The 13,508-nt window shown below is 34.3% G+C and overlaps 1 protein-coding gene across 1 annotated transcript in view; it reads left to right on the top strand.

Moving 5' to 3' along the window:
- LOC131072640 (uncharacterized) overlaps nucleotides 1–13,004 on the top strand; it is a 35,811-nt gene extending 22,807 nt beyond the window's left edge. Inside the window, exons 2-11 of the mRNA XM_058008875.2 lie at nucleotides 10,690–11,129; nucleotides 11,246–11,432; nucleotides 11,520–11,653; nucleotides 11,728–11,840; nucleotides 11,926–12,004; nucleotides 12,089–12,226; nucleotides 12,306–12,461; nucleotides 12,578–12,657; nucleotides 12,751–12,800; nucleotides 12,886–13,004. Of these exons, the coding sequence (XP_057864858.2) occupies nucleotides 10,690–11,129; nucleotides 11,246–11,432; nucleotides 11,520–11,653; nucleotides 11,728–11,840; nucleotides 11,926–12,004; nucleotides 12,089–12,226; nucleotides 12,306–12,461; nucleotides 12,578–12,657; nucleotides 12,751–12,800; nucleotides 12,886–13,004 (1,496 nt within the window). The remainder of the gene's footprint in view (nucleotides 1–10,689; nucleotides 11,130–11,245; nucleotides 11,433–11,519; nucleotides 11,654–11,727; nucleotides 11,841–11,925; nucleotides 12,005–12,088; nucleotides 12,227–12,305; nucleotides 12,462–12,577; nucleotides 12,658–12,750; nucleotides 12,801–12,885) is intronic.
- Nucleotides 13,005–13,508: the final 504 nt, after the last annotated feature.

The following is a 13,508-nucleotide window of genomic DNA, read 5'->3' as shown; positions in this document are numbered from 1 at the left end:
CACAAAGCATTCACTGGTTTGTCCAACTGAGGAAAACCTCTCACCGACTTGGACTTATTGACCTTAACAATATTATCAAAATTTATATGACAAAATATCTGATGCCAAAGCCAACTATCATCTACTTTAGCAATTAAATAGTTGTTGACTTTAGCATTCAGGTGAAACAAGTTACCTTTTGTTTGCTTTCCGATTGCATTTAGTTCAACTTTGCTCCCATAGATTTTGTACATTCCATTCTTAAATTCCAATGGATAACCTTTGTCATTGAGTTGAGATACACTCAAAAGATTGTGCTTTAATCCTTCAACCCAATAGACATCATCTGCACTGTTCTTTCCATTAAGAGAAATAGTTCCCTTTCTTTTTATCATGTAGGGTGAGTCATTACCAAATCTCACAACTCCTCCATCAAATTCCTTCAAAGTAAGAAATTTACTCTGGTCACCGGTCATGTGATGTGAACAACCACTATCTATGATCCAATCATCAGAACTGTCTATGCAAGAAACTAATGCCTTTTGATCGGATGTTTCCTCTTTAATGGCAACAAAGACAATGTCTTCATGAGCATCTCCCTCAGATTCCTCATCAGTGATACCACCATCAACTGCAATGAGACAATCTCTTTTGCCTTTTCCTTTGTACTTCTTGTACTTTTCAAGTTTATGCTCATTGTCACGATTAGGACAATTAGCTGCAATGTGTCCAATCTTGTTACATGCAAAACATTTCAAAGGTAATTTACCTCTGTACTTACCGATACCTCTAGGCAACCGCTTGACCAACAATGCTTCAAGCTCAATCAAACTGTCTTCATCATCAACTTCTCTGCTAGATCTAGATTCATAACTGTGACTAATATCTCTTCTTTTCATTGTAGGAGGGTTAGAAACTGAAGTTCTAAATGCAGATTCAGATTTCTGAACACTACCATTATAACCATTTAATTCAAATGCAATAAGCTTACCAATGATTGTGTCAAGGGTTACCTTAGTTCTGTCAATAGATTTTAGCTCTTGAATGGCTGCAACTCGGATAGCATAGACCGACAGAAGGGTTCTCAACACCTTACTAACCACTGTGGCATCCTCCACTTTACCACTAACACTCTTGATCTCACCAACTATCTCTTTGATCCTCTGACCATACTATTGTATATTCTCAACTTCAGCGATCCGCATGTCATCAAATTTACCTCCCAGATTCTCTTCTTTGGCAATCTTCACATGCTCATCACTGTTATAGATTTCCTCAAGTTTCTTCCACCTCATAAGCAATCTCCAGACCATGGACATCAACATACTTTGAATCAGATAAAGAACTGATAACGGCCCCCAATTCTTGATTGTTTTCGTGTTGCTGTTTCTTCTGATCATCAGATATAGTCCCACTAGGTGCAATATATTGAGTACCAACATGTTCCTAGTATTGACTTCCTAGACTCTTGATATAGATTTTCATTATATCACTCCATATTCTATAGTTTTCTCTATTTAACTTTGGACCTTCTTTCTTCATCATGTTCTTCAAGATATTTACCTCAAGCTATTAGGCTTAGACCTTAGAGGACCTAAAATGCTCTGATACCAATTGATGGTATGATGAATCAATAAAGATCTGGTCAACGATTAAGAGGGGGGGGAGGGGTGAATCAATATATATAAAATGACATGAACTTTTCACCAAACAAAACAACCTCTCAAGTCAAACTTAGAATTGACAAATTGCAATATCACTGTCAAGTAAATTGGTTGACTGCCATAATAGAATAACAGTAAAACAACTCTGAAACTCACAAACCATTTAACCAAAATATCCAAATACTTTACTAACAAAAGTAAAATCTCATTTCAGATTGCTGCCGGTCATCATATCATATCTAAGTGGATTTAGCAATTAAGCAAATTAACCATATCAAACATAACCACAAAAAACATTCACCACTTGACACAATGAATTTGAAGTGGAAACCCAAATGGGAAAAACCATGACGAGGATGAATACCCACAAGTATTCTGAACTCTTCTAAAGTTTGCCCTATTAGGAGCCAAGCCTGTTAAAGCTTTACAATAAGTACTGTTAAGAAAAGATCCTGTTAGGGACCACCCAGTTAAGGGATTGACTATAATGCCCTATTAGAAGCAATACCCTGTTAGGAGTAACCTCGGTAGAGGATTTGAAATCCAAGATAATGGACCGCCTGGTTAGAGGATTTAGATAACACTAAGCTTGTTAGAGCTTACTCGGTTAGGGGATTTGACTGTTGTAATTGTTAGAGACAACAAGGATTCGCTGATCTATTTGAATAGCACTACACTTGCTTGTTCAGATCCTTTTCATGCTCATATCTACCTTTACACATACTACAAATACATCATCTGGTTCGGCAACCAATCACTCTTACATTAAACCAAATTGCCAACACTATAACAAAACAACTCATCAACCCTATTAAAAAACTAATAGGTCAGTAACACATCACAAACCTAAGATCTCATCGATATTACAGATAAATCGGTTCAAGTATGACCGTTGGATTACATAGCAATTACTGCATATCATTCAAGACAACCTCGACCACTCATTGATCACTGCTTCATCACACGCTATAACTCATCATGCGGTTTCCATTACATGCAATGAAATTTCTCATTCCCAAGATAAAACTATTATCTCTTATGCGCCAAAACCATTTGAAACTCTTCTCATACAACATGCATACATGGTATAATCATTACCGTTTATCATTTAATCATAAACCAATACAACCAATCCGCCAAGCTCTATCAATTAGGGTTTAACATATCAACAAGTAGGGTTTACTGGTTGATCTCACTACTTGTCTAGTAATACCGGTTTCCTTCACAAGCTCTTCCTATCGATTACAAAGCAACATTATTACAACACCATTACCGGTTATAATTTACATCAATGACAATATAGAAGTTCATCAATGCAATCCTCATGCAATTACCAACAATAATGGAATATAAACTTCACAACAAGTACAAAAATGGAAGGAGAATATAATTGTGCAACTATAATTAAAATTTGGGTCTAAACTGAGAGGACCAAGGTGTCTAACACCTTAAAGTATGAAAGTCTGAATCCTAATTTAGTCTAGGAGACACCTGCCAAATTTAAGATTATTATGGGAGGACTATGGCACTCCAAAACACCCTAGTTATGACCATTGAACCCTAAAGTGCCTTGGTCTAGGCATTTTTTGTTGAAATTTGGCTAGATGCTCTATTTCTGGGTCTTGATGTTGTTCTCGTCTTCTTGGCTCAACTGAGTACCTGTAGCTACACACAAGAGGAAAGAAAGGGGCTTATGGATAGGGGTTTTTCTTAGGTCAAACCCTAAGTTTAAAATTAACCCTAATTAAAATAGAAATTGAACTTGAACTAGAAAATCTTGCCTTTTGAGGGCAAGGTTGAAATGCAAGTGAATGTACATGATTATGCCTTCAAGAGGTGATGAAATGGTTTTAGGATAAGTTATCCATGTGTTGATGCAATAACATGATAAATCACATAAAATATATCCTAATATCATAATTGAAACATAATATGAAGATGAATTGATGTAGTTTGCTACTCCTTGAATCAAATCAGCTCTCGAGGAAGAAGAATTGCCCTTGGATTGATGATAAAGTTAGCATGAGATTAGATTATGAAAATGAATTGAGAGGGATGCCTTATATAGGGATTTTCATAATTAAAATCACCTTTAGGTTTACTTAGAATTGATATATTTTCGCATGAAGTAGGATTTGGATAGGGTAAGATTGCCTTAAATATGTATGGAAAAAAGTGGTACTCTAAGAGAATTTCAAAATTAGGCAAGTAGATCTATAGAATTATCATTATTTATATAGTTTTAAGTTTCTTAGTGAGATCTTGTTGGAAATATGAGTTTTTATGGTTGTCATTGATGTCAAACTTGGTTGTTTGGATGGATTTTGGTTTGGATATGATCTTGTATCATTGCAGGTTTATTTTTCTTGTGTTTGGTGTTCCAGTTGAGATTGATATTTTGGTGTTGGTTGAGGCAAGTTCAATATGTAGGAAAGAGTTTTTAATGTATGTAGGAAACAATATTTAATGTCTCATTAAAAGAATGATATGCATTCCTTTGGATGGTAAAGAATATGTTGCATCGACTAGTTTTCTGGTTTATGGATTATAGAAGTTAGTTAGTACTATTATCTAATAGTAAGGGAGTCTATAAGATTGGTCCAAAAATTCTTCAGTAGCCTCTGAAAATGTTGAATTTTATGTTGTGGTTTAGAAAACATGTTTATGTGGTTCGTGAAATAATTTCAGTGTGTTTTCGCAAGTGAGTTATGTTGATTTATGTTTGGTATATTCAGTTGTGTTATGGTTTAGTATGTCTGGTTGGATTATCTTGTTTGGATCATGCTTTTTGGTTTGGATATGCATTAGAAAATGAATTAGAATGTTGTTATGGGTCTCACCATGGTGTGTGGATATCCACATGGTATAATTTGCATTGGAAGATCTTTTTTGGTTGATTGATTGATAAGTTCTATTGTTTATCTACATGTTATGCTTCATGGCAACTTTGGAAGATGTGTTAGTGGGTGTAGATAATTGGATTTTACTTGGAAGGAAGTGTCATGATGTATTTGGGTCCCCTCTTTCTCCTACAGTGGACCACCTAGAGTATTTTTGGTCAGAGTGACTCATTTTATGCAATAATATTTATTTCGGTTGTAGCTGACCCTTAATTAGGTTTTTGATGATCTATCTTATATTTAAGGAGTGAAAATATATGATTTGAATATGTGATAGAGTATGATATGTGTGGATAGTATGTGAATAAATGTGAATAATGTGCAAGCAAATTTGAGATTGCAGATGTGCGAAAGCTAGTTTGTGAAGAGCTTTGAAGGTGATACATTATGTGAGATAGTGTGATGAGACAATGGTGGTTGTTAAATATGTTTGTCATGATGTTGGTCACTTGATACAAATGCAAGGATAATTTAATGATCAGGTCATCCTTCTCATATCAATTTTTCTATTTCTTTTATTGTTGATTGACAATGGGTCCAACAATGCCTTGTATCTTGTCCCAAAGCAGCGTGCCTCAATTGAGCAAGTCCATGTATCTTGCCCTAATGTAGTGTTCCTTAGTCTTGCAAGTCCATCAAGTGCATGTTACTCCTTGGCAATTACCCTAAGATATTGCAATCATTTTTATTCATATTGTGTGTTTGATTCTCACCATGGTTTTTTCTTGTTTGGATTTTTCATGTAAATGTACTATTTATGTGTTGATGGTTGATGCGTTTTTAGTATTATTGTGGAATGGTTAAATGCTATTTTTTAATTAATCCATTTTGAAGATCCAGACTGATACACCTCCCTCTCAATCCTGCCTTGGGTTAAACAATTGGTATTAGAACAAGGTTCCTCTTTAGAAAGCTTAATTGCTTGAGGTGGATCTAGAATGGTGCAAGAACTTCATCTTAAAGCTTCATTGTTTGATGGTACAAATTTCTATTATTGGAAGGAGAGGATGGAATCATATTTGGAAACTTTATAGAATGAAATTTGGGATATTGTTAAGTCTATTTATATGCCTTCACTAAATGGACCTCAACCTCTAGATGAACTTATGAATCATGAAACTAATGCAAAAGCTAGAATATAAATATTCAGTTGCTTGAGTGATGTAGTATTTGGCAAGGTTATCCAACTAAAAGAAGCTAAGAAAGTCTGGAATAAAATATGTCAATCATATGAAGGAGATCCCAAGACAAAGAAAGGTAGGTTAATGATTTTGAAACATAAATATGAGTCTTAAGGATGGTTGATGATGAAGGTGTTGAGAACTACATACATAGGGTGAATGATATTGCAAATGCTATCAAAGGTGTTGTTGAAAAATTAGAATAAGGTGATTTCATAAGAAATATCATGTTGACACTACCTAAACCCTATCTTAAGATGGTCCTCTATTTGTTAATCATCTCAAAGAGGGACAAAATACATACACTTAAAATTTTCTAAGTCCTAACTTTTATTTTTCTAGCCCAGTCTCTCTCACATGATTTATTTAATTGAATTAATTAAATCATTTAGCCATAAACACCCAAACCTCTCCTAAATTGATAAATATTGTATTTTTCTCACCCTCCATCTCCTAATCATACAACATATTTGATCCTAGTCATTTATCTTTATTTTGATTTCCATCACCAATCTTCATTTTAAAAAGCCTATGAATCTCTAAGCCTTAATATATTTTTCTAATCCAATCTTGAAGATCTTACCATTATGTTATTATTATGAGGAACGACATTCCAATCGCTTGTGAGCACATATACCTTTTTGTGACCTTTTTGATGAATTGGGAGCCAAACATGTGTAACTTTGTTCTAAGTTTATGTATTTTTGTATTCAAGTTCTTTTCTCAATCTAAAGTCCCTTTGAATATAGATTAAGGTTTTAATTAATTATTTGAAATCTTTGTGTTTAGCCTATATTTGATGTTGACAAGAAATTTAATGTAACTTAACTTGCTATAATATATATAGTAAGTTTGATTTTTTAGATTTATGGAGACATCAAAATAGACACATTGACAAGCTAGTAAAAGAATCCTAACATATTTCAATGGAACTAATGGATATGACATTTCTTTACTACACCAAATGAGTTTAGATGAATTGGATACATTGATAGTGAATTGGTAAGAAGTGTAGATGATAGAAAGATCACATCTAGATGTGTGTTCTAATATGGTTCACGAGCCATTTCATGGGCATCTGAGAAAAAACCGATTTGTTTCTCTTTTTATAGATAAAGTTGAACATATAGTTGTAAATGTAGTAGCTTATTAGAATAATTGGCTATGGAGGGTCCTAACGGATTTGAAAAAAGAGCAATATGATGGTAGAAATATATTTTATGATATATCATCAATTGCCTTGAAGATGAATCTAGTCTTCGATGAGTGAGGCAAACACATAGAGATTAGGTATCTTTTCATAAAGGAGTTGATAGAACATGGATAAATCAAAGTTTAGTGTTGCAAGTTTAAGTAGCAGTTCATAGACATTTTTATGACATCACTTAAAAAAGATAGTTTCAAGGGCCTAGGAAGCACTTTGGGCATCATGGATATAGTGGAAACATCTCTAGAGATCGAACAATCATCTTTAAAAATCATGTATAGTTAAGTTTTGAAAGCTCTAGAAACTCAAGAAGTTGAGCTCTAGAGTGGTTGAGCTCGAGAAGGTGAGCTTTGGAATGGTTGATCTCGAAAAGTTGGGATTTGAAAGAGATTTGGAATATAGGGCACATAAATAGCTTTAAAATGTATAGATTTAGCTCCAGAAGTACAAAACAAACATGAAGGAGACATGAGATTATGGGTAAGTGTTGGAATTCAATTATCTTGAGTTAGAAGAATAAATATCTAATGTATACCTTCAATGTGATTAGTATCTCTCATATTCTATCAGCTTATATTCCTTATGCAACCACCATACATCATTTATTTTTTATGGCTTTGTTTCTAACATTCAGGTTTTTTTTTTTTTTTTAACAATTCATTTTTTGGGGAAAATTTATCATTGTAGGTGAATTTGTAATGACTGGAAAAAAATAAAAGGAAAGAGAAGAAGTAAACAAATAGAACAATAAAATTGTAGTTTTTTTCATGGACTTGGCAGGGAAGGGTTTTGGCCTAGTTTTTCCCAAACATCTCTTTAAATAACACTTGAAACTAGAAAGAATTGTACTTAATCTTGAGGTTGACTAATAAATCACCCAGTTCAACCATATTTTATGATTTTAGGTAACTTTTTGAACATTAAAATGTTTGCCTTTGTTTTTGTTGGCATTTGCATAAGTTTATTTTGCTAGAAAAGAGAGATTGTTGAGAAGGATTTGCTCTAGATTGTAGAGCAAATTTTTCAAGTCCAAATATTTTAAGGCAAGTTTCAGAGATTTTCAAAACTTTTTTTTCAATTTCATGTTTCATGTTGAGATGAATTTCTTCTTTTATTTTAAATTTTTGGTAATTTCATATTTTTGCTACTAGGACTTAATGTTAATTTTTGTTAAATAATTTAATAATTAATTTATTTAACCCTTAAATAAGTTTTCAAAATAAAATTCGACCTAAATAATAGTTAAATTGACTTCTGAATTCATTTTAATTTTTTATGTTTAGCTGTGAAGAAATTAATTTTTTAAAAGAATAAAAGAATACTTTAATATATGTTGGTTAAATTAGTTTCCAAATTGATTTTAGAATCTTGTCTTGCTATTTTATGATTAGATATCAAAATTTATTTGTGAACTTATTTATGACATTTTATGCCTTACTATTAGTAAAAATAACTTAATACAACTTTGGAATGGATAGCAAATGATGAGGAACCAATTTTTGATAAGATTTTGACAAGATTTTGACATTTTAGTGGAGACAAAATTGATCCCGAGTAGATAAATCAAATTAGAAGAGGCTATACCCCTATATATTCATCATCTGGACCAGTAGAACTCTAATGTAGCCATACTTCATAGTAGCATGTGTTATTAGCTCACTCTTTTATTTTGTTCTTCAAGGTTAATTTTAATCTTTTGATATATTAAAATTTAATATTCTAAAAGATTTACATGATTTTTAATGTATACTATTAATATTTAGATTAAAATCATAACATTTTTAAACAATATCTAGATTTAACATATAATACTATCTACCCATTTGACCAAAATGTTTTCATGGTGTAAAATTTATGTTTTTTAAGAGCATTTACAATTACCATGCTAAAAGCAAGTGGCCAAGAAGGCAATGTGCTATCATTTAGCCATTGAAATGAAATTTCTCTTGTTTCTTGCTTAGGTGAGTTCACTATTGTCACTAGATTTGCATTGCATGTAAATTCTTAATGTGCCTTTGAAGTAACATGAGTCCTCAATCCTATCATTTAGCTCAAAATGCATTTGAAGTTGACCTAAAAATTGGCTGAATTCATATAAAGTGTAGATATAAGTTTATGGCATAGTTTTTTAATAAGCAATTTGTAGGACTCATCTTGCATTAGGCCCAAGCCATGCTTTCTGAAACCTTCATTTTGCAACTTTTTGATACTTCCCTTCTTTTCCTTCTACCCCATTATAAGAAATCTCCCTTCCTAGCTTCATAAAATCATTGTTCATCTTCTACAGATGTCTATTTACTGTTCTCTTCTCCAAAACCACTTTCCTTTGCCTCCCAGTAAACTCATACAACCCTTCTGCATGAGTTCCCCAAAATTATCCTTTGCAAAAACCAAAGGATCCTTCTCAACAAGCTTGGATTGAACATGACCATATCTAAGAACTACTATGGCTATCATTCTTGTTTGAAACATGAAAAATCCTAGGATGCCTCATCAACATATTGACCCAATTTTGTGGAAACTAAAAATCTCTTTGAAACTTTGCCAACTTCGCAATGGAGGCCCACTTCACATTGTTAGAGAAAATAATTCATTACTAATCCCAACCTTCTTTTCTCTTTTTAATTGAGGAAGATTATTACTACACAACTAACCATTTTTCTTTTTAACTAAGGCATTTGACTCAAAATAATTTAGTCACCTCTTTGTGCTTTCCTTGGAAGTCTTGCTCTAGCATGAGTAGGGAGGATGATGCCCTCTTCCTTTACCAAACTCCTTGGTAATCCCTAAATAGGTGTCTCCAAATCAAAATTCTTCACTCGATTTCCCATGAATACTCACCATGTATGTCCTGATGCAGTACATGTGCCTCCCTCCTTTCTTGAAATTATGACCAATGTCTATCATTAACTTCCTAGCCAAAATAAGATCGCGACATTCTACACCAACAAAAATTACCATGGTACCAACTTTTCTATGTGTGCACTATAGCCAGAACACTTCGAACAAACACATCACTACCACACAACCCAACTTCCACAATTTGTGGCTTATGATTCACTTGTTTAGTTGATCTATTCTATTCAATATTTATATTATGGGTTTGAATCAATTGTGTATGACAATGAGTTAGCTTAAACCTTTTGATTAATTTCTCTAATCTTTTTTTTTTATTACCTTAAACCTTATACCTTATGATTATTTTTTTGATTTTTTAAGTGTTGAGACATAACTGTAATGAATATAGGCCACTGAGTAGATTAGATGGTTTCACTTCTATGGCATGCTCAACAGTGATAGAAATGATGATCTCCAAACAAAAAACACATAACATATAGAACAATCTCCCATCCCGACAAAAGACAGGGACTCCAGCTGCATATAGCTCTTGTTTTATTTGATTTTCTTGCCAACATCAGAACAACAATCTCTATCGTATTAAATAGTGATTAATTTTTTATCTAAATAATTCTATTTATAGAACACATCGTCCACCCTAAATTATTTGTAAAGTTGTGACCTGCATTGTTCTTGTCAATTACGTGTTTACGAGGAGTCATTTCTGTTATTAATTTGCTCCAGGTGCTTGGTATCCCCGGCTGAAAGTGTATTATAATTGTTATAAATCTCCCTGCAATATTAAATTTGATATATAATTCTCTAAATTGTTTAAAAAAAGATATGTTTGTTTCGTTGACATGGTTGCCGTATATTACATGTGATAGATATATCTGTTTATATTTGAGAAAAAAATTCAGAACAGTATTCTATAGAAGAATACGAAATGGAATTCCATCCTTTGAAATTTGGACTTCTGTGTACGATTCTGCTGGTCATGGTTTGCGTTTTGGGAGTTGGTGGGCATAGTGGGACGCCATCCACTCTCAGGAAGAATCGGCTGCATGGGATTTTTCCTGAGAAGTTTAGGAGATCTCGAATCCCTAATTCTCAGGTTTCGAGTCCAAGTATGCCTTCGTACAACTATACCCAAATTCTAGATCATTTTGCATACACGCCACAGAGCTATCAGACGTTTCCGCAGAGATATTTCGTAAACAAGTCCAACTGGGGCGGCGCTCAAAACAATTCTCCCATATTTGTATGGTTGGGTGCGGTAAATGATATTACATACGACTTAACCGTGGGCATTTTAATCGATCAGGCTCCTAGGTTCAAAGCTCTTGTGGTCTACATAGAGGTACTATTACAGTTTCTCATTAATTCCATATTCTGTGCGTGTTATATTCAATCATTTTCTTTGGTTTTCCACTTTGATAAGTATTTTATTAGGGCTAATTGTGGCAAGGTATGTAGCACCGTTATTATGGGACGTCAATGCCATTCGGGGGAGAGAAGGAAGCGTATGCAAACGCGAGTACAAAGGGTTATTTCACATCCACACAGGCCTTGGCCGATTATGCCACCGTCATTGTCGATTTGAAGAAAAAATTAAAGGCTGAGAATTGTCCAGTCGTGGTGTTTGGTGGATCCTATGGTGGAAGTAAGTATGATTTCTTTCACATGAACCTATCTATATTCTATCTTTGAAAGTAAGTGGGATTCAATGATTGAAGTGGTATTGTTGCAGTGCTAGCTGCATGGTTTCGCCTCAAGTATCCCCACATAACAATCGGCGCCCTTGCATCATCTGCACCTATACTCTACCTCGACGACACCGCTCCCACTTATGGATATGAAAGTGTTGTCACCAAGGATTTCAGGGTATTTTCATTCATCTCTCAGAGCTTAATCTCACCCTTATTATGATTAAATTTGACTTTGAGAACATGGCGCAGGATGTAAGCGAGACCTGCTACAGAAGAATTAATGAATCGTGGGCTATGATGGACAAAATCGCGTCTAGCCCTCAAGGCTTGCTAAACCTAAGCAAACTATTTAACACTTGCGAGTAAAGTAGTATCAACGGTCTTTTCATGCCTTATATTATGAGCAGCCTGTAATCAAAATCTGTTGACCGGGTATCCCTGGTGCAGGAATATTACGGATAAGGACGCATTATACAATGAGCTTGAGTTAATGTACAATGGCGCGGCACAGTATGATTTCGAAAAAGTTAAAGGAGTAATTTCGCTACCCAAAACTTCTTATTACTCATTAACTTAGTTCTACCTATTATGTAACGTGGGCTTTCTGCAGATCTGCAACGCTATCAATAGCCTACCGGGAAATGCAGACACTGTTAGCAGAATAGCGGCTGCAGTGAATTACAGACAAAGAGGCCTATGCTTGGATTTGAGTCCCCCGGATTTTAATTCTTCCGGATGGTTTTGGCAGGTCTTGAGCATTCTTTCTCTTAAGTATTAGAATGATGAGAAATTAGGCTGCATGTCTAACAGCTTTTCTTAACCCACAGATATGCACTGACTTGGTGTCTCCAACTACCAATTATCCTGGCACGACAATGTTTCCACTCTCCAACTTTGATTTCGACTCCTACGCCAGGGATTGCTACCTTAAACTCGGAGCCTACCCACGCCACCACTGGATAACCACTGAATTTGGAGGACATGTGTGTAAATTTTGCTCTACTATCTAATTTTGTTGAGATCTCTTTACAGCTACGTTACACAGTATAACAGACATCACAGTTTGGCTTGGGATTGATTTTTGTCAAGATAGGCGCAGGACATTAAAAGAGTGTTGAAAGATTTTGGAAGCAATATCATTTTCTCCAATGGGTTAAGAGATCCATGGAGTAGTGGAGGGTAAGTGGTTCTTTTTCTCAGATTTCATGCCCATTAAATTTTGTATCATCTTTTACCTTCAGTTAACCGGGCATGTTGTGAATGGAATTTCAGTGTGTTGGCGAATATTTCTGAGACCATTGTAGCCATTACCACGGAAGAGGGTAAGTTGGTTGTGAATTTATTTATTTTCCTTCCCCCACATCAAATAGAAATGTTTTTATCTTAAGAGAATTGAATGTCACGCAGGAATACATGGGCAAGACGTTGCAAAACCAAGTGCCAGTGACGATCCAGTCTGGCTTAAAGAGCAACGACAAAAAGAGATAATGATCATCCAAAAATGGATTGATGATTATAAAAACTAATTTGAATTGTTTATTCCATCCAACAATGTCTTCTCCATTCAATAAAATCATTCAAAAGTGGTGGTTATTCAAACTCTTTCATTACAGTGAAGTTTGTTTGCATACTGCTGCATTAACTCTGGGAGGACTGAGATCTCGACATTTTCTTAAAACCAGTTCCAAACAATCTTTTCAACTCTACTTTTCTGAATGGATTGCGACTGAATAACAACCATCTCAGCTGTTCAATCCCATGGGAATTCACATGGATGGGGCGGGTCAATGACTTCCATTTTAGAAGTTAGAAAACCTGGAAGCGTAAATTTTGTTATCTACCTTGTTTAATTATTTGGTCGAATTTCCTTCTTTCCAGATGAAACTACTTTTTGAAATGAATGATTTTGGTTATAAAGAGAGTTTTTTTAGTATAGCAGCTAAAATATCATTCCATAATTATTTCTAGTGAATGTACAGATTTTATTTATTTAATTTTTTTTTAAAATCACTACCTTATAACCTTGTTTT

The sequence above is a fragment of the Cryptomeria japonica genome, chromosome 10, assembly GCF_030272615.1.
Source record: "Cryptomeria japonica chromosome 10, Sugi_1.0, whole genome shotgun sequence".
NCBI lineage: Eukaryota > Viridiplantae > Streptophyta > Pinopsida > Cupressales > Cupressaceae > Cryptomeria > Cryptomeria japonica.
This window is presented reverse-complemented; position numbering and strand designations above follow the sequence as displayed.